The sequence below is a fragment of the Nyctibius grandis genome, chromosome 4 (genome assembly GCF_013368605.1).
Source record: "Nyctibius grandis isolate bNycGra1 chromosome 4, bNycGra1.pri, whole genome shotgun sequence".
Taxonomy (NCBI): Eukaryota; Metazoa; Chordata; class Aves; order Nyctibiiformes; family Nyctibiidae; genus Nyctibius; species Nyctibius grandis.
Genome location: NC_090661.1, coordinates 90,303,534 through 90,326,966, shown reverse-complemented (window position 1 = coordinate 90,326,966; position 23,433 = coordinate 90,303,534). Strand labels below are relative to the sequence as shown.

Genomic DNA, 23,433 nt, shown 5'->3' with positions numbered 1-23,433 from the left:
GGGCAGGACTGGGGTGGCAGCCCCTGGGGTCCTGAACGGGCTGGAGCCCAGGCCCTCCTGCCCCAGAAGAGCGAGGCTTACTGGGAAAAGGCAAGAGCCGGATGCCTGGGCTCTCCCAGCCTGCCCCCACCCTTGTTTTTGCTGCAAGGGGGGCATGAGCCACCCCCAAGCACCCACCCACCCTTCAAGGAGGAGCATCGCTCTCTCTGTCTGGCACCCCTTGTGCACAGCCCCACGTGCTCCCCCGGCAATAAATGCGGCTCTGTCTGGATGCGGCGGTGGGGTGAAGGCTTTATTGGGGCTGCAGGCGCGGGCCCTGGATGGTGAGGACGGAGGGTTTGTTGGTGAGGGGATGCCACTGGCCCTGGACGCTGGGGTTGTCTGTGTGGAAGGGTTTGCGGATGCGGATGATGTCCAGGCCGGACTGGCCGGCCAGCTTGGTGGCCAGCTGCACAATCTCCTCGCTCGTCTTGCTGGCGATGAGCTCCTCACGCACTGTCCCGTTCACTGCGGCAGAGCGGGGGGGTCAGGCCGGGGGCCCCCCAACCTGCAGCCCGCCCCGGGGGGCAGCTGCTTCTCCCCCATCCCGCAGAGTACCCGGTCCCAGCACTGTCTGTGGCTGGGCAGAGGCAGGGCAGAGCTGGGGCAGGGTGGGGAGGGCCCCGGCCCCATCCTGCGCCCCCCAAACCCCCCGGTCCTCCCCCCCCCGCACTCACAGTACTCGGCCAGCAGCACCGGGGCCCGGCCGGAGCGGGGTCTGACGTAGAGGACAACATCGGGGTGCCGCCGGGCGAAGTCCAGCGCCGCCTCCTCCACGAACTGCCTGCGGGCGGGCGGGGGGGGCCGTCAGCCCCCGCGGGGTCACAGGGCGGAGGTCACCGCAGCCCCCCCCGCCCCAGCGCAAAGGTCACAGGTGGGGTCAGCCCCACCCTGTGCCCCGCCCACGGGAGGGGGCACAGGGCAGAGGTCAGGGCGTGCCACCTGCCGGTCAGAGGCCATCGCCCGGCCTGCCCCGGTGCCGGGGGTCGGAGGCCAAGGGTCAGCAGTGCCTTCTCCAGCTCCTCTCCCACCACGTACGAGGTCGGGGGTCACAGCCCCTCCGCCCCCGTGGGTCAGAGGTCGGCACCTTCCCTACACAGACGGGTCAGAAGCCACCGCAGCTTCCGATAAGCCGCTCCCCCGCCAGGTCAGAGGGCAGGGGGCACCAGGCCTCTCCCCCGCTCCCCGTCCCACCCCACGCGGTCAGGGGCAGCGGGCGGGGTGCCCCAGGCGGTACCTGGCGCCGCGGGCGTCGGCGGCGGTGGGGCTGAAGAGGAGCTGGAGGCGCTGGAGCTGCCGCACGTAGCGGCCCACGCCGTTGTGCAGGACGGCCGCCAGGAACCGGCTGGGCGCCCCGCGGCCCGTCATGGCGCCGCCCTCCTCCCCCGGAGCCGGAACCGCGCGGGGAAGCCGAGACCATCCGCTTCCGGCCCCGCCCGGAAGGGACGCGCCGAGCGCGGCGGCGGGGTCAGGCAATGGCGGCGTCCGTGGAGCTCCACGTGAGGGCGGCGGCCTGAGCGGCGCCGGGCCGCGGGGGCGGGGGGCCGCCGCCCATGCGGAGCGGCAGCGGCGCGGGCGGGTGGCGGGGGCGCGGGCAGGATGGCGGTGGTGCCCCTGCGGCCCTGCAGAGCCGCCGCCGGCCGCATCCTGCCGCTGCTGTGCGGGGGGGCGAGGAGCAAGGGAGCCTCGCTGAGCCCCGGCGTGCCGGGCCGCCTCACCCAGCGGCGCTACAAGAAGGACGTGCTGCCCTCCCCCGAGGGGCCCGTGCCCTCCGTCTCCATCACCGAGATCCGGCAGTACCTGCGGGCCCAGGGCATCCCCTTCCACGACGGGTACAGCTGCCTGCACACCCCCAGCCTCTTCACGGACGGCCGGGAGGACCAGCCGCCGCCGCCCGCCAGCACCCCGTACACTCTGTTCATTGACAAGACCACGGGCAGCTTCCTGTGCACGGCCACCCTGGCCGAGGGCACCTGGCAGGACTTCCAGGCCAACGTGGAGCTGCGGCACCGCGGCTCTCCCCCCGCCAGCTCAGAGGAGCCGGAGGAGGACACGCGGCAGGCTCGCGAGGATGCCCGCCACATCTGGGACCGGGCGCTGCCGCTCTGGGAGCTGCTGGACGAGGATGAGACCAACACGACCAAGGCCATGTTCGGCATCTCCCTGGTGACAGATGCCACCCTGAAACGCTTTGGGGTGCGTTACCTGAGGGCTGCCAAGTCCCTCGTCTTCCCCTGGTTCAGCCCCCGTGATGCCACCCTGAAGGGCCTGAAGCTCATGAGGGTGGAGAAGAAGGGGGATGCGACAGCTTACGTGGAAGAGACTTTACCCCGCTTTGATTCCTATCGCAATCTCTTCGGGCTGCCCCTGATCAGCCGCCGAGACACAGAGCTGGTCTTAACTGGGTGGGAGCTCGATGCCCTGGCCCTGCACCAAGCTACGGGGGTGGCCAGCCTGGCCCTGCCGCGGGGGGCCACCTGCCTGCCCCCTGCCCTCCTCCCCTACCTGGAGCAGTTCAAGCGCATCACGCTGTGGCTGGGTGAGGACCTGCGCTCCTGGGAAGCTGCCAAGCTCTTCGCTCGCAAGCTGAGCCTCAAGCGCTGCTCCCTGGTGCGCCCTGGCGACCTGCAGCCCCGGCCCTTGGATGCTCTGAACCAAGGCCTGAACCTCACCAAGATCCTGCGTGCTGCCCTGCCCGCCAGTCACAAATCCATCGTCTCCTTCCGACAGCTACGCGAGGAGGTGTTCGGGGAGCTGGTCAACACCGAGCAGGTGGCCGGCGTCAAGTGGGCGCGCTTCCCCGAGCTCAACAAGCTCCTCAAAGGGCACCGCAGAGGGGAGCTCACTGTCTTCACAGGTGATGGGCAAGCAGCTGGTGGATGGGACGGGGAGCAGAGGGCTTTTTGGTGGCTTCGCCCTGCTGGAGGTGACACCTCACGAGTCTTCCTGGTCCCTTTCTCCTCAGGGCTTTGGATGAGCCTATCGTAGCAGTGTGCGAGAGGCTGGGGCACGTTCCCGGGTGTGGTGGGGCCAGGCACGCCGGCGTGAGGATGGGCTCCATGCCTGGGGCGGTGCAGGGACTCCTGGAGTGTCCTTTCCCCCTTCTCCCATCCGCTGCCTCCTGTCTGAGCCCTCTCTGTGGTCCCCGCCAGCTGTCCAGCCCTTTCCCACACCCTGCAGGGACCCGCTGGCTGCTGGAGGTGACACATGTGTGCCCGGACAGGCAGCCTGGCGTGAGACACTACTTGTTTTTGGTGGGGGTGCTGCGGATGGGCCGCTCTTAGTCTGCTGCCCGGTGCTTCCACTGCTGAACAAGCCCCTGGTGCATTCAGGACAGGTCAGATCTTCTCCCCCAGCTAATTCCTCCTGTTGTCCTTGTGCCAGGCCCGACAGGCAGTGGGAAGACAACCTTTATCAGCGAGTATGCGCTGGACCTGTGCATGCAGGGGGTGTGCACACTGTGGGGCAGCTTCGAGATCAACAACGTCCGTCTGGCCAAGATCATGCTGACGCAGTTTGCTGCCCAGCGCCTGGAGGACCAGCTGGAGCTGTACGATGAGTGGGCCGACCGCTTCGAGGACCTCCCACTCTACTTCATGACCTTTCACGGCCAGCAGAACATCAAGTATGGTCCCACACCTTCGTCCTTAGTGGATTTTGCCCCTCACAGCATGTTTTACGAGGCCCTGGGGAGCCAGGGCTCTTCTCCCACAGTGGGTTATGGATTTAGGGCAGGCAGGAGGCACATTGGGACTGATGCAGTCCCAGGATTGGCACATGGGGACTGTGGCAGCCTCCTTCTGGGGTGGGGATGAAGGGAGGAGACCTGTCCCTGTGCTAGGTGGCTGCTCTAAAACCAGCCTCTGCCCCTGGCAGGATGTGTGCCCCCACACCCTGCTCACTTGGTAGCGCTGCTGTTTGCTGAGGAGGGAGGACAGGCACCTCCAGCTCCTTTTATTCACCAGGTGCTGCGGTCCCTGCATGCATCCCCACACGCCCCGAGGGTCCCCACGGGCTGGGGGGATCACGGGACAGTGGGCAGGGGCTGTGTGGGTGTCAGCACCAGCCTGGTGCCTCTTCGCTCTGCCTCTCCCTGTCCCTGTGCCTGGCTTAGAGTCCCCAGTCTCGCCTCTGCTCATCCTTGTGACTGATTGTGGTTTTCCCCTGCCCAGGACAGTGATTGACACCATGCAACATGCTGTCTACATGTACGACATCACCCACGTGGTCGTCGACAACCTCCAGTTCATGATGGGACACGAGCACCTCTCCGTGGACAGGTAGCCCTTCTCCAAGCCGCCCCCTCCTTCCTCCGCCACCCTCATCAGTGGAACTGGCCCTACTGGGTGTCACAGCAGGGGCTGGGGACCCACGCAGGGTGTCCCCTTGAATTGTGTCTGGCAGCCCTGTTCCATTGAAGGGCGATCACTGCTCTGGGTGGGAACGGGTGAGCTGATTACCTGTGATCCCTGTTGTGCCCCATCCCTTTGCCCATGTGGGCTCGTCTGTCCCACGCAGTGTGAGCTCAGACCCCTGGGTGCTTCCTGCTGTGGGGCTGAGCCTGGCAGCACCTTGCTGCCCGCTACCCCGAGCAGTGCCAGACCCTGACCCCGTTCTTCTTGCCATGGCAGGCTCGCTGCCCAGGACTACATTGTTGGTGCCTTCCGCAAGTTCGCCACAGACAACACGTGCCACATCACGCTGGTCATCCACCCCCGCAAGGAGGACGATGAGAAGGAGCTGCAGACTGCCTCCATCTTCGGTTCCGCCAAGGTGAGCTGGACCAGGCTGGTCCTCCCTGTCCCTCAGGCACAGCGTGTTCCCAGGATGGGGCTGGGATACGTCAGGCAGCCATCACCAGCTCCCACCAGCACCCTGAGTCATCACTGGGGACCTGAAAGGTGCTGTGAGGGGCAGGATGTCCCCAGGACTCCTGTCACCCGCTGAAGATGTGCGGAGTCCCGGTTTGGCCAGACCTCGGTAGGGAGATGCAGACACGGAGCAAATCCATTGCCAGCTAAAGCTCTGTTGGGGCTTTATGTGCAGTTAATTACTGCTCATTGACTGTGAGTGGGATGTAATATGAGATAATTAAAGAAGGAGCCAGGGAGGGTGCAGGGATGGGCTCTGTGAGTGCTCCAGTCTCCACCGTGATGCTGAACGACCCTGCAGTGGTGGGCAGGAGGTGCTCTGTGAGTGTGCACGGCCCTCCTGTCCTCCTGCATTTCCCTGGGGTGTGCTGTGGCTTCAGCTCAAGCCTGTCTGCCCAGTGGGTTGCTGGGATGGCCTGGGGGAAGACAAGGAGTTGGTGTTGGGAGGTGCTGGAGTGCCTGGGACGCCCCATAACAGGGCTTGAAGGAGCCAGGCAGGCACCCCCAGAGCACCTCTGAGCCCTGTGACTCGGACTCCATCCCTGGCACCCACCTGGAGATGTTTTTCTTCCCTCAGGCGAGCCAGGAGGCTGACAACGTCCTCATCCTGCAGGACCGTAAGCTGGTGACGGGGCCAGGGAAGCGCTACCTGCAGGTGTCCAAGAACCGCTTCGATGGGGATGTGGGCGTCTTCCCCCTGGAGTTCAGCAAGGCCTCACTCACCTTCTCGTCCTCCAGCAAAAGCAAGGTCAAGCTGAAGAAGATGAAGGAGGAGAAGGCGCTTTTAGCCAAGAAAGCTCCGGAGGCAGGCGCGGGAGCCACCAAGAAAGCTCCGGAGGCAGGCGCGGGAGCCTCCAAGAAAGCTCCGGAGGCAGGCGCGGGAGCCTCCAAGAAAGCTCCGGAGGGAGGCTCGGGAGCCTCCAAGAAAGCTCCGGAGGGAGGCTCAGGAGCCTCCAAGAAAGCTCTGGAGGCAGGCTTGGGAGCCACCAAGAAAGCTCTGGAGGGAGGCTCAGGAGCCCCCAAGAAGCCGTGAACCTGGCAAGTCTCTTCCTCAGTCCATCGGGAGGGATGGGGACGGGTGCTGGGAGCACGGGGATGGGGTGCACCAGCCCCTCTTCCCTTGGAGCAGCAGCCACGTGCCGCTGTGGCCCTTTCTCCGCCTCTTGGCCGCCAGCACAGTGTCTCCGAGATGTTGGTTCACCGTGAGAGGTGGAGTGGGCTCATCCTGGAGAAGAGCAGCCAGAGGAGGATGCTTTGGCAAATGCTGGCCGCTTCGTACTGGTGCTGAGTGCTGGGAGCACGGGGAGCGGAGTCAGCGTGGGCTGGGTGACGGGGGCAGTGACCTGCAGCCCTGGGACTTTGGGATCTCTGGACCTGCGGCAGATTGTTGAATTGTGGCTAAAATTGAGCCAAAATCTTGGGCTGTCACTGGTAGGAGGGACTGTGGGGGGGCCTGTGCAGAGGGACACATGGCGGGAACCTCCCTGTCACAGGTGGGGGTCTCTGGGCTCGATCCTGGCTGGGATGGAGCCAGTGAAGGGAAAGTGGTGGAGGGAAGTGTGAGAGGTCGTGGGTGGCTCCTACCCCAGAGCTGTGCGCTCTCTGTGGGACGTGGTGGGAGGGTGGGAGCCGGACCCCCGTGGGGTCGTTGCTCACGGCGGGTCCAAGGCAGTGCTGGCGTCCTCCTGCACCAGCTGGTGCGACACAGCCCTGGCCAGCTCTGCCCGGTCAGCTGGCACCTGGCACAGCCCCCTTTGCTCAGGGTCTCCCCCGGCCCCTTTTTCCGGGGGACATCACCAGCAGTAAAACCTCGGGGGGGGACAGCCCTGCCTTGCTCTGCTGGGCTGGGGGGGTGGCCATCCCCCTGCCCTCTGGGCTGCAGGCAGCAAATACTGTGACCTGGCCAGTCCTCGCCGTGGTAGGACGAGCCCACGGCCGGATCCTGGTCTAATCCCTTTGGGTTTTTTCCCCCCTTCCTAAGTTTTATTAAAACGTAAACGTGAGCGCTGTTTCTGTGCCGCTGTCCCTGCACCCGGGGGACCCTGGGGCTGGGAGGGTAACCCCAGGGGGCTGGGGGCACGCGGTGCCAGAGGAGGTCCCCGCTGCGCGGAGCATCCCGCCCGTCCCTGGCACACGGGTTATTACCAGCCTCCGCACCGGGCATAGTTTTGACCTGAGCCATAATGAGGGGCCGGGGCAGGTGCGTGGTACGCACCCAGCCCCAGGCTTCCGGGGCGCACCGGCTCTACCGCGAGCACCCTTGGGTGCTGGTGGCACAGGTTTGAGCCCCCCTGGGCAGGCAGGGGGTGATGGCGGAGGAGGGTCCTGGGGAAGCGGAGGTAAGGCTGGGGATGGTGGGGGGAGACAGGCCCCCAGCACAGCGGGATGAGAGCTGTGGGTGTCCCCCCTCAGCTCCCTGGACTAGGCCAGGGTGGGCGCTGTCAGGGGGCTGTGGGGTGGAAGTGGGGCAGTGGGAAAGCCCAGGACCTCCATCTCCCACCCACCCCTCCGTGGGGCTGGGAGGGGGTGATGGAGCTGAGCCTGGGAGGGGACCCCGGGTGGCAGCAGCTGCACCAGCTCCCGGGGGAGGGGGTGATGTCAATCGGGGTGGAGCCCCCCCAGCACCCTCGGTGGCGTGCTGGGTGCCCCAAATAATTTTGGAGGGCCATATCCTCGGGGGCGACCTTCACCCTGTGGGTCTGGGGCTGCTTTGGGGGATGGCGAGTGCCCGGGGGGGGCTTGGCCAGTGTGATGAAGGGGGTGAGCCCCCCCCCCCCCCCCAGGCCGGGGGTCCCCCGGGATGGGCGGGACTGGGGCGGTGCTGGGCGAGGGTGACGCCCGCAGGGGGTCCCACCCCACGGCCGCCCCACGCACCCCCCAGCCCCCCATGTGCCCATCCCCTTCCCACTCGGGGGGCGAGGCCTCGCGGGGCGGGGGCGGAGCCTGGCTGGGGCGGGGTCTTGGGGAGGGCGGGGCCTGGCGCGGGGCGGGGCGCGGCGCGGGAGGGCGGCAGCGGGGCCGCGGTGAGTGCGGGGGCCGGGGCTGGGGGCGCCCGGGGGTCCCGCCGGGCCGGGGCGCACTGCGGCGGCGCTCGGGGCGAGCCGTGGGGCGGCCGAGGCGCGGGGGTCCCGGGGGGCGCTTGGGGGGGGGGATTTGGGGGCGCTTGGGGGGAGCTGCCGGCGCTTGGGGTGTTTGGGGGGGCCCGGCCGCCGGGGGCCGCTTTGGTGGGGGGGGTCTGGGGCGCAGCGGCGGCCCTGGGGCGCTGTGGGCCGCTGCGGGGTGTTTCAGGGGCACTTCGGGGGTGTCCTGGGGATGCAGAGGCCCAGGGGCTCTGTGGGGCAGTGTAGGGGGTCGTGGGGCACTTTGGGGGTGCTTTAGGAGCAGTGTGGGGGAGCTGTGGGGCAGTGCGGGCCCAGGGGTGCCGTGGGGCACTTTGGGGGTGTTTTGGAGCACTTTTGGGGTGCTTTAGGGGCACTTTAGGGGAGCTGTGGGGCAGCAGAGGCCCAGAGGCTCTGTGGGACACTTTGGGGGTGTTTTAGGGGCACTCTGGGGGAGCTGTGGGGCAGCAGAAGCCCAGGGGCTCTATGATGCACTTTGGGGGTGTCCTGGGGCACTTTGGGGTGTTGTGGGGCAGGACAGGCCCTGGGGCTCCGTGGGGCACTTTGGGGGTGTCATGGGGAACTTTGGGGGTGTTTTAGAGCACTTTGGGGGAGCTGTGGGGCAGCGAGGACCCAGGGGTGCCATGGGGCACGGAGGGGTGCCGTGGGGTCGGGCAGGGTGGAAGCACCGTGGGGCAGGCTGGGTGCTGTGGGGCTCAGTGGGGCGGCGTGGGGTGGGTGGGAGGGCAAGGGGGGGTGTGGGGCTGACGAGGGGGGCAGCACCACCCAGGGAGCCTCGGGATGTGGGGAGGATAGAGGGAGGCATAGCTAGATGTTGGGGGGTGTCCACCCCACATGTTCCGGGTGCGTGGGGAGGGATGAGGGTCTGCTTCCCCCTGCCCTGGGGGGGCCCTGAGGTGCCATCGAGGCATGGGGGTCCCCAGGGGACCGAAACACCCAGCAGCTCAGGGTGGGGGTCCGGCCGAGCAGGGGCAGAGCCTTCCCTTGCTGTTTTGGGGTCGGAACGGTGGGATCTGGCTTCGCTGCACTCCGGCCGGAGCAGCTGGTGGTGACGCCACCCCAGTTGCTGACTGGTTTTACTGGGCGGCTGGAGGGAGGTTTTGCAGGGTGCTGGTGGTCAGCCAGGCTGGCCACCCAGGCTGGCCACCCCCTCCCCGGGCACTTGCCCCCCTTGAGCAGCAGTGGGACCCTCTTGGTGGGCCGTGGGGGCTTGCGGGAGGGAGAAGATGGAGTCCCTTCCCACCACTTCCCAGCCTGGCTGCCGAGTGCGGGGCCCCGGCGGTGGCAGTGTCCCCTCCGTGGCTATGCAGGGACCCGGCTGTCCCCAGGGGTGTCCCCATGACCCGCGTGTCCCTGGGGAGGTTCGCTGGGGTGGGGTGCTGCGCCTTGGCTGGCTGTGGCTGAGGCCCCCAAGATGTTCCTCTGGGGGTCCTGTGCCCCTACCCCATCCCTGATCCCTGCTCCTGCCCCTCCGGCAGCAGCAGGTCCCCACGGGGGGCCGTTGTCCCCACCGCCCCTCCCGGGGTGGCCGCAGCCCTCCCTGGGCGCTGGGAGTAGCGTACCCGCTGCCGGGCTCCCCTGCCACCCTCTGTGCCACGCTGGCACCGCTTGCCCCGGCCCTGCCGGCTGGGGGGCTTGGGCAGGGGGGGCTGCAGGGGGCACGGGGACCCCCGCTGCCGTTTGGCGCCCTGACCCCCTCCTCTTTCTCCTTCCTGCTCCAGGGGCCGGCGGAGCCGTGTTCGCGGTGCGGGGGCCCGGGTGGACCGGACGGATGGGCAGCGGCTGGCGAGGTGAGCGGAGCCCGGGGGGCAGGGGGGGTCACCCACCTTCCCACCCGGGGGTGTCACGAGAGTGGTGTGAGGTCACGGAGCCCGGGGACGGCACGTGCCGGTGGGGGTGACGGTGGCAGGGGGGGCTGGCTTGCCGGCATCTCTCCCCTGCTTGCTCGCCCCCCCGGGCGCTGGCAGGCGGATTGATTTCAGGTGACAGCTTGGCAGGCAAGACCATGCGGGCAGCGGCCCCCCCTGCCCGCGCCCCGTGCCAGCCGCAGCCATGTGCGAGATGCGATGAGGCAGCGGGGGACGGATCCGGCCCGTCGGCTGGCTCCTGTCACGCAGGCGTATGGTGTGGGTTGGGGCAGGGGGGGCTGCAGCGGGGGCACTGACAGAGCCCTCCGTGGCTGGAGGGGAGTATGTGGGGTGGGAACGAGGGGCACCCGTGTGCTGGGGCTGGGAAAGAGCCTGGTGCCCGCATCCTGGACCGCCTGCCTGCCTGGCAACTGCCACCTCTGTGGCCCTCTCTGGGGGACCCTGTGCCCCTCTGTGGGCGGCTGGGGTGAGAGGCACCCTCTGTGGGGTCACTGCAGAGAGGTGGGGGCTGTGGGGCAGGGGAAGCGTCTGTCCCCAGTGTGTGGGGCTGCCCTCTGCTCTCCGTGGGGGCTGCGCTGGCGGGCAGCGCCGTGGGGCAGGCAGGCGGGTGGGCAGGCTGCCCAAGAGCTGGCTCTCCGCGGGCCTCTAGGGATTTGCCTCCAGCCCTGGCACGCTTCCCGTGATGGGGTCACGCCAGGGCACAGCGGGGGCCAGGACCGCATCGCTGCTGCCCCACGGTACCACCAGCACCCCACAGCCCCTGCCACCCTTGGGGTGCTGAGCCCGGCTGGGGGCTGCTGGTGCCACCCCCTTGGCTAATCCCAGTTTTATTCTGGTTTGTTTGGCATCTTCTGCCCGCTTCCCCTTGGGCTGGCCTGTACCCACAAGACTGGGGATGGCAGATGGGGGTTCAGGGGTGCCCCCGTGCCCAGTGGGGACACTGGCAGCAGCGGGGCATGGCCAGCAGTGCCCACGGCTCTGACACCCCATCTCCCTTGCCCGCAGGCTGCCCGCGCGCCCCTGCCCGCCGGGGGCCCCCCCGCCATGGCCATTGTGCAGACGCTGCCGGTGCCCCTCGAGGCCGCCGCTGAGGGGGCCGCACAGCTCCACGCCGCCGCCCGCTCGCCCCCCGCCACCATGGGCAGCGTCGGCAGCCTCCTGCCTGGCCGCCCCCGCCACGACCGCGCCGGCCAGCCCTGCGACGGGGAACCCCCCGCCACCTCCTTCCGCAAGCAGGAGGGGCTGCTGCGGGCCACCCCCCAGGAACCCCTGTCCCCCGAGGAGCCCTGCACGGCCGAGCCCGGCTTCGCCTATGCCAACGGAGGCTTCTGCAGCGACTGGCTCGATGCCCCCTCTCCCGTCAGCCTCTGCAGTGATTCGGATGAGCCCCGCGATGACCGAGCCCTGAGTGGTCACCTCCGGGGGCCACCCCCCAAGCTTGTCCCCGTCTCCGGCAAGCTGGAGGAGGTGAGGAGGGGGGTGGCAGCGGGGTGGGTGGGTGCGGGGGTCTCGGCTTTGCTCCCTGTGTCATGCTGGGGCTGTCAGCTCAGGCATGTGAACCGTGGCCACATTTTTGGTGTCCCTGGCGATGTGGTGGTCTCTGTGCCCTTGACATCCCCTCCTTTGTGCCAGGGTTGCCTGTGGAGCCCGCTGGGGCACCCCATGGAGGGGGCTGGAGCAGGCAACGACCGTCCCTTGTCTCCTTTGGGGTGTGAAGGTGTCGGGGCTGGGGGTACCCCCCCATCACCGCCCCAGGCAGCCTCTCATGAGGGCGGTGGGTGCCCCAGCCCACCCGCTCTCCCCTCTCTCCCTGGCAGAATGTGGAGAAGACCCTGATCCGCCCCATGGCCTTCAAGCCGGTGGTGCCCAAGCTCCGGAGCGCCCAGCCAGGCACACGCTTGGGGCTCTCGGAGAGCCAGGTGAGCCTCACCCACTTGCTGGGTGCCGAGAAGCCCGGCGCCCTGAGCTGCCGCGCCAGCACCCTCTCGGACTCGGGGCGCAACTCCCTCTCCAGCCTGCCCACCTACAGCACGGGCTGCAGCCAGCACCCCGAGGCGAGTGCCCTGCCGGCCACCCCCCACGGTCCCCCCGACCCCCCGGGGGGCTGCCGCCCCTCCAACTCGGACAGCGGGCGCTCGTCCTCCAGCAAGAGCACGGGTTCGCTGAGCGGCCGGGGCCGGCCCTCCTCGGAGAGCGGCTCCTGCGGGCGCTCACCCCTGCCAGGCGAGGAGGCCATGCTGGTGCGGGAGCTGGAGGACAAGCTGCGGGAGAGGGAGGCCGAGCTGCAGCTCCTGCGTGACAGCCTGGACGAGAACGAGGTGGCCATCTGCCAGGTAAGCCCCTGCTGTCCCCCTGTCCTGTCCCTGTCCCCCTCCCCAGGGTGCCTCATGTGGACATCCCCCCCCTGATTGTGGGACCCCGTTTGGGGACCCTCTACAGACCCTTGTATGGGGATACTTTTTTCTGTGGGTCTGGGGGTTTTCCCCACCGGTGGGTGGTCCCATATAGTCCCTGGGGGACCCTTGTGTGATCTGGGGAGGCAGTTGTACTGATGGGGGTGCCTTGTGTTGGGGTGCCCTATTTTGGATGCACCTGGGACTTCTCCCCACTGGTGGTGGGGCTGGAGGAGCCCTATAGATTCTGGGGTGCTGACGTGGGGGGCCCAGCATGCCAAGGGATGGGAGGGCACGAGGAGGGGGGGCACCACTACATTGCACCCCTCTTCCTTTTGAGGGGGCTGCGCTGACCCCCTCCCTGCGGGCAAGGGACGCCCGTTCTGGGGAGGGCAGCAAAGTTTGGGGGTTGCTGTGCTGCCCTCCCAGCGTGTCCCCCCCTCCCCAGGTGTACGAGGAGAAGCAGCGGCGCTGCGAGCAGGAGCTGGAGGGGCTGCGGCAGCGCTGTGCGGCCCAGGCACGGCAGGCGGCCCAGGCAGCGCAGCGGGGGCAGCAGGTCCTGCAGCTCCAGGTGCTGCAGCTGCAGCAGGAGAAGAAGCAGCTGCAGGAGGACTTTGCCCAGCTGCTGCAGGAGCGGGAGCTGCTGGAGCGTCGCTGTGCCTCCTTCCAGCGGGAGCGCACCGAGCTGGCACCCCGGCTGGAGGAGACCAAGTGGGAGGTGAGTTGCGCGACGGCGCCGGGTGAGTCTGGGGGTGCGGGGTCTGGCTGGGGGGTCCTGGCCGGTGCCTGAGCCCCGTCGTCCCCGCAGGTGTGCCAGAAGTCGGGGGAGATCTCGCTGCTGAAGCAGCAGCTGAAGGAGGCGCAGGCAGAGCTGGCGCAGCGGGGAGCGGAGCTGCTGGGGCTGCGGGCGCAGCTGCGGGAGGCGCGGGCGCAGCTGCAGGCGGGCGAGCGGCGGGTGCAGGGGCTGCAGGAGGCCACCCGCCTCAAGGCGCTGGAGCTGGAGGTCTGCGCCAACGAACTGCAGCGCCGCAAGAGCGAGGCCGACCTCTTCCGCGCCAAAGCCGGATGGCTGGAGCAGGAGGTGGCGGGGCTGCGGGAAGCTGCCCGTGGGCGATGTCCCCAACCCGGCGAGGGATGTCCCCAACCCGGCGAGGGATGTCCCCAACCCGGTGAGGAGCCCCGGGGCGGTGCGGGGCTGCGGCGGCAGCTGGAGCGGCTGCGGGCGGAGGTGGCCCTGGAGCGGCGGCGTGGGCAGGAGCAGCGGGACGCCTTCGAGCAGGAGCGGGGCACGTGGCAGGGCGAGAAAGAGCGGGTCATCCGCTACCAGAAGCAGCTGCAGTACAGCTACATCCAGATGTACCGCCGCAACCGGCGGCTCGAGCAGCGCCTCCAGCATCTCCGGCTCCAGGGCGAGGACCCCCCGCCTGAGCCCTGCGACGCCCCCGGCCCTGACCCACCCTTTGAGGAGATCACGGCTACCGAGATCTGAGACACTGCCTGCCCTCACCCCGTGCTTGGAGGGTAGGGGGGCCTCCAGCCACTGTGATTTTGGGAGCTGTGGGGGATCCCTGCTCTACCCTCAGAGACCTCTGGCACCAGGAGGGAGCAGAGGGGGACCGCAGGCACTGCCCCCTCCCCAGCATGGAGGTGTTGGGGCGAGGGTGCATCAGCACCCACCACAGTGGAGGGGTGCCCGTGAGATGCGGGGGCCGAGTCCCGGCCTCGGGGCCGCCCGGAGCTGGTTCCTGCTGATCCTCTTAGCGCCCAGGGGATTAGCGGCACTGGCTTCAGCCAGGGTCACCTTGGGCAGGGGGAGGGCTGGTTTGTCCCCTCCGTCATCCCTGCTGGCACTGTCACCCAGCCACTTCCAGAGGGGACGGCGTGTGCCCTGTCCTTGCCTATGCCAGCCTCCCTTCCTGCCCCCCGTGTGTTTGTCAGGGGATTCGTTTCTGTGCCATTTTAAATAACTCTATTTTTATAGGACCTACCAAAACATATCACCCTCTCCGAGCTCACACCCCGCCTGTCTGTGCTCCCCTCACCCCTGCCACGGGGCAGCTTGCCCTCAGTGCCTTTCCCATGCCCTTGTCCCCAGCATCCCTCTGTTGCCCCCCCCAGAATACCTGGCCCATGCCCCTGTGATGCCCAGCCTGCTGGGGGAGAGGAGCGTGGTGCTGGGGGTGCCAGCCGGGGACACCCCCAGGGTGGGCAGAGGTGGGGGACCCAGCTGGGCACCTGGAGGGGTGGTCAAACCAAAGGAAAAGTCTGGCTGTGCCCAACTCTGGCTTGGTCGCCCCCAGCTTTTTGGGGGGGGATTTTGTACTTTATTTCAGTCGTGTCCCGTTCCCACAGCCCGGCTCACCCGTGTGCGGCCCCGAAACACTGATTAAAAACAAGCCCCTGGCTGTGTTTTTTTTCAGGGCTGCGTCTGTGTGTCCAGAGCAGGGTCAGGGGCTGCCTGTCCTCCTCCCGTGTCACCAGCGGTGTCCCCCCTCAGGTCCCACCGTGGGCAGCTCCTCCGTGCCTGTGGGGTGGGTCTGGCTCTCGCACTCTCTGGCTGCGCTGAGACCGGCCACAGCTCGGTGCAGGAATGAGCCATCTGGCTCCTCTGAAGCACGGGATGCCTCCTCGGAGGGGGGGTGCAGCGTCACTCCGGGGGGACTCTAGGCACCCGCACCACCAGCTCCATGGGCTCCTTGGCTTTGTTGCGGTACGAGTGGCGGATGATGTCCACAGCCCGCTGGTGGGTGACGTTCTGCAGGCTCTCACCATCCACTGACACCAGCTCCTGCCCGGCCTGGCCCCCAGGAGGGAAGACAGCGGGGTGAAGTGCAGCCACTTTTGGGGTGCCAGAAAATGGCCAGCACCCAGCGGCACCACGGGATGGGGGTGTCTGGATGCCTGCCCACCCCCCGGCATGCGCTGGGTCCTCCACGAGGTCCCCTCGTACCTTGAGGATGCCACTGAGGAAGGCAGCTCCCCCAGGGAAGATCTTCTCGATCTTCACCACCGGCTGTGCCCTTGACTCGATGCCGCCGGAGATGCTGATCCCTGCGAGGGAGCCACGAGACCCTCGCACTCGGGTAGGCTGGGACCCCCCACCCACTCCTGGGTACGGCACCCCCTCCCCTGGGCAGCCATGTCTCTGTCCTGCCCTGTTTTGGTAGGTCCTACGTGGACCAGGGGCAGGGGCAGCTCCTCTTCTCCCCTTCTAGTTTTGGAGGAGCGCTCAGGGTTTTGCCCACTAAACGGGGTGCTCGTTGCCAAGGGGGTGTCACCCATCCCAGTGATGCTGGTGCCATCAGGAGGGTCCCCACCTCATCCCCACCCCACCCCTGGGGTCCAACCCACGTGCCACCCACCCAGCGAGTGCTTCAGCTTGGAGAGAGTGACAGTGAGCAGCTGATACTCCTTCTCCTCTTCCTCCCTGCCAGCATCCCCAGGGCCATTAGTGGCTGCCCCAGCCCCCGCCTCACCCCCTGGCCCCCCAAAGAGAGGTGCGAGGCGGGGGCATGCCCACCGGGGCTTCCCCAGCACCTCGGCCCCTCTGGCAGGCGCCGTCCCGGGGGGCTCCTTGTGCCAGGTGGGCTGGGGGCTGTGCGAGTGCCCGTGCCCCTTGCCCGGGGGGGGCTCGGCCAGCAGCCAGTTGGGGGGCCGGGAGCTGTCGGCGGGCAGGGGTCGGCTGGTGCAGGCGTAGGCATCCACTGGCACGTCGGGGAGCGGGGTGTAGGTGTGGGGATGAAGCTGGCGGGGGCTGGGGGTGGCCCGTGGCTGGGCTGGGCTCGCCTGCAGGCCCCCGGCTTCCTCCTGCTCCGAGGCCCCCGCCGGCTTCAGCAGGAACCCACCCCGATAGTCTGCAACAAGAGAAGCTCAGGGATCCCCCCAAGACCCTACAGCCCCATTCCCTGGGGCCCCTGCCACCCAGGCATCCCTTGGGGACCCCAAAGCCCTGGGACCTCTGCCACCTATGGACCCCCTCAGCACCAAGGGCTCCAGATCTTCCTCCTCCAGGGACATTCAGACACCCCAGCTCCCATCCCTAGGACCTCTGACACCCAGGGACACCCAGGCAACCCCAGCTCTCTCCACGGACTCCAGGTCCTCCTGGCACCCAGGATCCACAGATCCTGCTACTCCAGGACCTCCCAGCACCCAGGGACACCAGATGCTCTCCCCACTGGGACTCCCTGCACCCAGATATCCCAGCTCCCTTTCTCCTCCCCCAAATTGCCCTCGTACCCCTTCCACCCTGCACCCCTCCACCACGGGGCAGCCCAGCGGCCAGGCAGACCCCGTGGGGTGGCACTCACCAGGCACTGGTGTGATGAGGTGTCTCCTGGGGGGGATGTCGTGTTGGGCCGGGCGGAGGGCAGGCGAGCGCACTGCAGTCAGGGACAGCCACCGGTCACCCCCCGAGCTGTACCCACCCCTGCCCGCTACGCCCCCGGCCAAGGTCCTCAGGCCAGGCTCTACCTGAGCGGCTCTTCAGGGCATCGAAGGCTTCCAGCTCCAGGGGCATCACCATGCTGTCAAACCGGCCCAGGTCCGTGGTGGCCACCACGCTCCTACTGGGGCAAAGACGGGGGGGACATGTGGCAGCCTCTGGGATGGAGTGTGATCAGGTTTGAAGAGCGTATATGAGGCTCCATGCCCATCCCACCCAGCTGGGTGGTATCGGGGTACCTGCCAGCACCACCCACCTCACATCCCGCAGCAGCAGGACCTTCTCGGGCCGGTCCAGGATGGCCAGCAGCGGCCGCACCAAATCCTCCACGCCGCCGTCGTGCAGGTACTGCGGGTGCAGGAGGGGTGTCAGCGTATGGGTGCTCCACCCACCGTGCCTCAGTTTACCCTCCCAGTGCTTAACGTGGGCACCTAGCACTGATGGCAGTGCCCCTGCAGATGCAGGAGCTGGCCACGGCTGAGCCCAGGGTGCCAGCACTGCACACCCTGCCCGCACCCTGCCCGCAGCGCCGTACCCGGGAGCAGTGGCGGAGCACGGCCGCCACCTCGTCGGGGCTGAGGAGGCGTGCGGCAGTGTCCTGGATGTGTGGGAGCCGGGCCTCGGGGTCGCTGCCGTTGGGCTGCAGGGCGGCAATGCCCGCGGGGCCCAGGATGCTGGCACGCCGGCTTTTCTCTGGGGGGGCACAGCAAGGAGGGGTGGCCAGCGGGGCAGGGACCACCCCAGGCACCCCACAAACCCCCACACACCCCAACAGCTCTCTCCATGACACACGCAGCGCGGGGCCAGGCGCATGCAGAGCCTGCCCTGCAGCCCCCCCATCCCCGGGCACAAGCGCACCCCCGTTACCCCGCTTCAGGCTCCGGATGACAAACTTCTGCACGGCGCCTACTGCAAGGGAGACGGAGAGGGGTGAGTGCCTGCGGGGCCAGCGGCATCGCTGCCCATCGCCAAAATTGCAGCCTGAGGACCCTCCCCCCATGCCCCCCTCTGTGCCAGGGATGCCACAATGGTGCCGCAGTGCCAGTCCCAGGCTGGGTCCCTCTCCGCCCTGTCCCCCAGCCCAGTACCTCTGTCCCCATCGGGGTGCCCTGGGGACTTGGTGCGTGCCCGGCGGTCGGAGGCGGGGGGCTCCTGGCTGGGGGGGTCCCAGCTCTGGCTGGTGGCTCGGCCCCCCTTGAAGAAGAGGTTGACGAGGGTCTTGGAGCGGTGCAGCCCCGGGGGGGCCCCCCGTGCCCCTTGTCCCTCCGGCTTCTCCTTCTTCCGCTTCTCCTCTGGGGACAGAGAGGGGAGGTGGGAGTAGAGAGGCCAGGGGATGCCACCCCAAATGGTGTTTGGGGGCAGGGAACCTGGGGGGTTGGAGGGGTTACTGGGGGTCACTGATTGGAAGAGAGTCCTGCTGTGGGGTGCAGGGTGTCTCCAGGGGCCATGGGGCTGGGCTTGGGGGTGCCAGGCAAGCCCCAGGGACAGGGCTGGGCTATTCAGGGCTATAGGATGCCCAAGGCTGGTGGCCAGGTGTCTATATGGGCTAAGGGCTATAGGGTGCCAGGGGAGGGGCCAGGGACTTGCTATAGGATGTTCGAGCAGGGGACAGGCTCCACGTGGGGCAGGGGCTTTGCTGCGGGACTCCCAGGGCTGGGGATGCAGGGTTGGAGGGGGACCCCAGCGAGGAGTGAGTCCCACGCGTGGGGCCGTGCCCCGGCGCCTACCAGCGACGGTGAGGTGGCTCTGGGAGCGCGTGATGGGCTGCCGGGGCCGGCTCAGCGCCAGCAGCAGCGCCGTCTTGGGCGAGTGGGCGAAGGTCCGGCGCGGGTGGGTGCCGGGGGGCTCGCGGGTGCCCTGGCCCCGGATGGCTGTGTCCCGCAGCAGCTCGGGGGGCCGCACGGTGCGCCGCATCTCTGGCAGCCCCTCGGCGGCCGGCTCGGTCTGCATGGCCCGCTCGGCACGCTCCCGCGCCCAGCCCCGCCGTGGCCCGTCCTCTGTGGAGATGGCCACGTCCACGGTGCGGGCGGGAGGCCCCGGGGTGGCCGTCCCCAGCCCGTTCACCGCGCCCAGCACCGGACCCGAGGAGTAGGAGGAGATGGAGGAGCTGGTCTCCGACGCCTGAGAAAGCTGCTGCAGCTGCCCGTTGGTCACTGCAAAGGCACAGTGGGGACACGGGGTGACAGACTGTGGGGCCACGGGGAGCTCCGCATCCCCCCTGAGGACAGGGGACATGTGGGGACCTGTAGGGCCATGGGGACTGCAGGGCTGCTGGCGGTCACATGGGGAGCTCTGTGTCCCCTACAAGGGACATGTGGGGTCCCACAGGGTCGTGGGGACCAGCAGGCTGTTGGCCATTGCCTAGGGATCTTCATGTCCCCACCCAAGGGTGGGGACACGTAGGACCCTGCAGGATCACAGGGACCACAGGGCTGCTGGCACGGGGCTCATCATGTCTCCTCCAAGGATGGGGGACAAGTGAGACCCTGCAAGCCCACGAGGACCGTGGAGATGCTAACCATGGCACAGGGAGCTTCATGCCCCCTCCAAGGCCATGGGAACCCATGGCATGTGGACCTTCTCCTTCCCCACGGTGGCCAGATGCCACTTGTATGGGGGTCCCAGACCCCCAGCCCGGTGTCCCTGCCGGTATGCGTGCAGGACTGCCCTTACAGCGACTGAGCCAGCAGTACTCGGCCACCATCTCCTTGTAGGCAGGGAACCGGCCCGTCTCCTAGGCACAGGGGGAGAGGACAAGGGGGTCAGTGTGTGCTGGCCGTCCCGGGCGAACCCGATCCCGTGCCAGCCATGAATAATGCATCCCCCCCTCCCACCCGCCTGAAACCCAACCAGCCAGCACCTGCACCAGCCCCACGGGCGCCGGGCTGAGCTGGGGCAGCACCAGCACGGGGACACACCGACCCCCTGCCTCACTCGTGGGTCCCGTGGGGCTGCGTGTGAGTACCTTGATGGTCAGCATGATGTGGGTCTGCCCCTTGAGCACCTCCACTGCCTTGCTATGGCTTATGTCTTCAAACTTGACTCCATTGGCTGCAAGGACTTGGTCTCCCACCCGAATGCCGTTCTGTTCCGCCAGCCCCCCAGGGTCCACCCTAGGGCAGTGCAGGGGTCAGGATGGGGCCAAGCCCTCACTGGAGCCCTGCTCCTGCCCCACACCTCTGTCTGGGCAGCCCCATGCCCCAGCACCCACAGTGGTGATGCCCATAGTCTTATGAGGGTGGGGGGCTCAGCCAGGGAGGGGGTGCTGAGCCCCAGCGTGGGCACTGACAGGATCGGGGTGCCACATCCCCCTCGTGCCCCCTGGGGCAGACGTACTTGGAGACGTAGATGCCGAGGCCGAACTCCCTGCCGCCGCGGATGTTGAAGCCCAGGCAGTAGTCGTCGGAGGTGGTGTAGAGGTGGACGATGCGCCGCAGCCCGTCCTCTGAACCGCTCTCCGATGGCGTCGAGCCGCTTTTCTCCACCACCAGGCGCCTGTTCACCACATCCACCCTGGAGCACGGGCACAGGGTTGGGGGAGGCTCGGGGGTCCGGCTCCCGTCCTCCAGCAGGATGGGACCATTGGAGTCATCCAGCAGAGGAGAGTGATGGGCATGGGGGATGTTGAGGATGGAGCTTGCACCCACCCTGCCTGCTCCAGACCTTCCTATCCCATCCTGTGCCCCACCCTGGGCTCTCCCCACCTTTGTCAGAGACATCCAGTGCCCCCCCACCCTGGGGGTCCTCCAGCTCTGGGATCCTCCCTGTCCCCCAGCATCCCCCACTGAGCCTCTCCAACATGCCCTCCATGGGGTTGGGCTTTGGGGTGCTGGCATGGGAGACGCCCTCCTCACCATGCCGTCTTCTCCTTGGAGAACTTGATGCCCGGCACGCGGCCCATCCGCCGGACCACCATGCGGAGGCGGTTGTTGCCGGTGAGGACCTTGACGGCGCTGCTCATGGTGATGTTCTCCAGGCTCACGCTGTTCACCTCCGTGATCTTGTCACCAACACACAACCCAGCCTGCTCTGCGAGGGGCACACGGCTCAGTTGGGCACCTGACCTGCCATGATGCCCTTGTTTGGTGTCCCTTCCCTAAACGTGCCCCCAGCCTGATCTGAACCCCATGGGAACAGAGGCGGGGATGCCTGGCAATGGCACTGAGGCTGTGGCAGGCATGGGGGGCTTTCACCTCGCTGTGGCTTGGGGATGGAGCTCAGAGCCATCGGCACAGGGCTGCCCACTCCTGTCCCCTGCCTTTCTCTGTGGGAAGCCTGAAAACCCCATGGCCAGAGGCAGCAGGGAGAGAATGGTGGCTTGCCACCATGAAGGGTGGCATTGTTGCTGCAGCACCGTGTCACCGGGAGCTCCCCGAGAGGGTCTTGCCGGCACATGCCTGTCCCCACTGGTGTCCCTCACCCCTTGCCACTTACCGGCAGCGCTGCCCTCCTCCACTTTGCTGACGAAGATGCCCAGCCCGTGCTCGGAGCCGCCGCGAATGCTGAAGCCCAGCTTGCCGTCCACACTCTTCTCCACCGTGATGGCGTTGATGGTGTCGCTCTCATTGCTGCTGGCTGTGGGGACAGGGAACGGGACATGTCACCTGGGCTGGGTGCGAGCAACGGGGCGGGGGTGTCTCTCTTGCTGGGGATGTCCCCAGCCCCAAGACAACTCTCCCACCTCTGGCTACGCGGGTGGGCAGAGGGCTGGGACACCCCACGCACCTTCGATGGGGTTGTTGATGAGGATGACGCGGCCCATGGGGGAGGCGGCGCGGCTGCCCCGGGCGGCCCCGTTGAGCAGGCGGCTCTGCTTGCTGAGGAGGCAGTGGGGGGCCAGGCTGGCCTCGCTGCTGGAGCTCTGCGACCGGCTGCCCGCCGTCATCCCCGATAGCGCCGCGTCCCAGCCCTGGGCCATGGCGGCGCTGGGCACCTCGGCGTCCCGGCGTCCGGCTCGGGGCTGGCCACGTCCTCACGGGGCCGGGGCTGCCCGCCGGCCGGGGGGGGACATGGCATAGTCCAGCAGCACATGCCCGAGCTCGGGCACCGCTCCCTCTTAGCAGCGCGGTGCTGGGGCCGGCTGGCGTGGGTGCTCAGCGCTGGCAGGATGGGTCCCCGGCACGGCGGCACAGCCTGGGGGGACAGGGAGCTTCGTGACCCCCCTCTCCAGCCCTGTCCCCTCCCGTCCTATAGTGCCCCGGGGGCCAAATTGCTGCAGGGCTCCTGGGTACCGCGATGGGGGCGGTGGGCACAGGCTGCCCTGCCCTGGGGCAAGGATGCCGGGGTGCAAAGGGGCTTTGCCGGGCGGCGTAAATCCGGAAAGGTTCCGGAGAGGGGATGTGGGGACCTCGGCTTTACACCCGAGAGCAGGACCTGACCCCCCCGGCCCCGCCCTGGGGAGGCTTTGCAGCAGGAGAGGGGGAGAGCCCCTCCGGATTTACACCGCCGGGAGCGGCCGTGGGGCAGGGGACGGGCCCGCTGCCCACCGGGGGCAGCTCCCGCGGGGATTTTCCAGGTGTGGGTGAAACGCCATCACGCCCCCTGCCGCTCGCCCCAGCCTGACCTCAATAAATAAGTAATGGCCCCGGCCAGGGGGACACACCGGTGTCCCCGCCGCCTGCCAGCCCCCCACGACGCCCCCCCGATGCCCCCCGCCCCCCAGCATCAGCCGGCGGTGCCCCCTCCCCGAAGGGGCGCTGGGGACCCCCCGTACCGCCGTCCCTCCCCCCCGCCCCGTGCCCTCCTCACCTGTCCCCATGGTGCCACCTGCGAAAGAGACACCCGGCAGCGCGGGGGGGACGGAGAGGCCGGGGGGGGCAGCACCGCCTCCTGCCCCCTCGCCCGCGGCGATTGGCTGCCCCTGCGGAACCGGCGCGGCCATCGGGCGCGGGAGATGTCAATCAAGAGCGGCCAGGGCTGGCCTTGCAGCTGGGTGGGGGGAGCCCTGTGTGTGTCCCCCCCCACGGGCACGGCGGGGGGGGCTCGTGGGGGGGCGCGTCCCCCCGCGGGGCTGCGTGGGGCGAGGGATGTGGTGGCCCCACCCGAGCCCCTCCCTTAGCGCGGGGCATCCGGGGGACACCCACACACAGGGGAAACTGAGGCACGGCGAGGGGAGGGGGTGCGTCGTGTCCGCCCCCCGCTCACTCCGGTGGTGCGAGCCGGTGTCCCCCCGTGTCCCCCCTCCCCGGGGGGCACCGCCTCCACCCCGGGCTGGCCGTGCCCCCCCGGCGGGGTCCGGCGCCGCCAGCGCGAACCCGACACCGCGGCGGTTTCAGGTGATGCGCGACGAGCGGGGGGGGCGCGGGGGGGCTGCGGCCGGGCGGCGGGGGCGGGGACCAGGCAGGGGGGATCCCCCCACTCCCACCGGGGCGGCCTCCCCGGGGTACCCCGAGACCGGGCGGAGGGGGAGCGCCTGGGTTAGGGGCCGGGGGGGCACGGGCGGCGTGGGGACACGCACCCACAGGCACACACACCCCATGCACTCACACCTCCACGGCATGCGTGTTGGTACCCCTGCGCACGCACACGCGTGCACGCCCCCTCACAGGCACCCGGGGAGCGCCGCTGGACGCGGCCCGGCTCCCGCACACGCACCCACGCACCGCCGTGCACACGCGTGTGCCCGCCCGCACCACCCGATCTATAGGCACGCAGGCGCCCGCTCCTGCAGAGGCGCTGCCCGGCACGCGCCGCCGCCGC

At 68.5% G+C, this 23,433-nt stretch overlaps 4 protein-coding genes across 6 annotated transcripts; 2 read left to right on the top strand and 2 right to left on the bottom strand.

Moving 5' to 3' along the window:
* Positions 1–271: 271 nt before the first annotated feature.
* On the bottom strand, positions 272–1,434 carry MRPL43 (mitochondrial ribosomal protein L43). The gene is made up of 3 exons (XM_068398987.1): positions 1,277–1,434; positions 717–823; positions 272–507 (listed from the first exon to the last, which is right to left on the bottom strand). The coding sequence occupies exons 1-3, from the start codon at positions 1,405–1,407 to the stop codon at positions 293–295; spliced, it is 453 nt and encodes a 150-aa protein (XP_068255088.1). The 5' UTR covers positions 1,408–1,434; the 3' UTR covers positions 272–292.
* Positions 1,435–1,608: 174 nt separating this feature from the next.
* On the top strand, positions 1,609–6,913 carry TWNK (twinkle mtDNA helicase). Of its 2 annotated transcripts, XM_068398679.1 has the most exons (6): positions 1,609–2,896; positions 3,424–3,664; positions 4,212–4,319; positions 4,671–4,812; positions 5,488–5,565; positions 5,649–6,913. In XM_068398679.1, exons 1-6 carry the CDS (start codon positions 1,639–1,641, stop codon positions 6,114–6,116), a joined length of 2,295 nt encoding a protein of 764 aa, XP_068254780.1. In that variant the 5' UTR covers positions 1,609–1,638; the 3' UTR covers positions 6,117–6,913. The 2 variants fall into 2 exon arrangements, with proteins under 2 accessions (XP_068254780.1, XP_068254781.1); XM_068398680.1 differs by having other exon boundaries at positions 5,488–6,035.
* Positions 6,914–9,752: 2,839 nt separating this feature from the next.
* Positions 9,753–14,686, top strand: LZTS2 (leucine zipper tumor suppressor 2). Its single transcript, XM_068397484.1, has 5 exons — positions 9,753–9,819; positions 10,903–11,364; positions 11,715–12,230; positions 12,739–13,008; positions 13,099–14,686. Exons 2-5 carry the CDS (start codon positions 10,942–10,944, stop codon positions 13,777–13,779), a joined length of 1,890 nt encoding a protein of 629 aa, XP_068253585.1. The 5' UTR covers positions 9,753–9,819; positions 10,903–10,941; the 3' UTR covers positions 13,780–14,686.
* PDZD7 (PDZ domain containing 7) lies at positions 14,577–22,828 on the bottom strand. Of its 2 annotated transcripts, XM_068397483.1 has the most exons (17): positions 22,483–22,828; positions 21,460–21,867; positions 21,169–21,309; positions 20,589–20,763; positions 20,071–20,247; positions 19,700–19,847; positions 19,408–19,468; positions 18,462–18,887; positions 17,823–18,026; positions 17,602–17,643; positions 17,270–17,427; positions 16,991–17,082; positions 16,764–16,855; positions 16,601–16,672; positions 15,653–16,144; positions 15,241–15,341; positions 14,577–15,087 (listed from the first exon to the last, which is right to left on the bottom strand). In XM_068397483.1, exons 2-17 carry the CDS (start codon positions 21,650–21,652, stop codon positions 14,938–14,940), a joined length of 2,724 nt encoding a protein of 907 aa, XP_068253584.1. In that variant the 5' UTR covers positions 21,653–21,867; positions 22,483–22,828; the 3' UTR covers positions 14,577–14,937. The 2 variants fall into 2 exon arrangements, with proteins under 2 accessions (XP_068253584.1, XP_068253583.1); XM_068397482.1 differs by having other exon boundaries at positions 17,823–18,887.
* Positions 22,829–23,433: the final 605 nt, after the last annotated feature.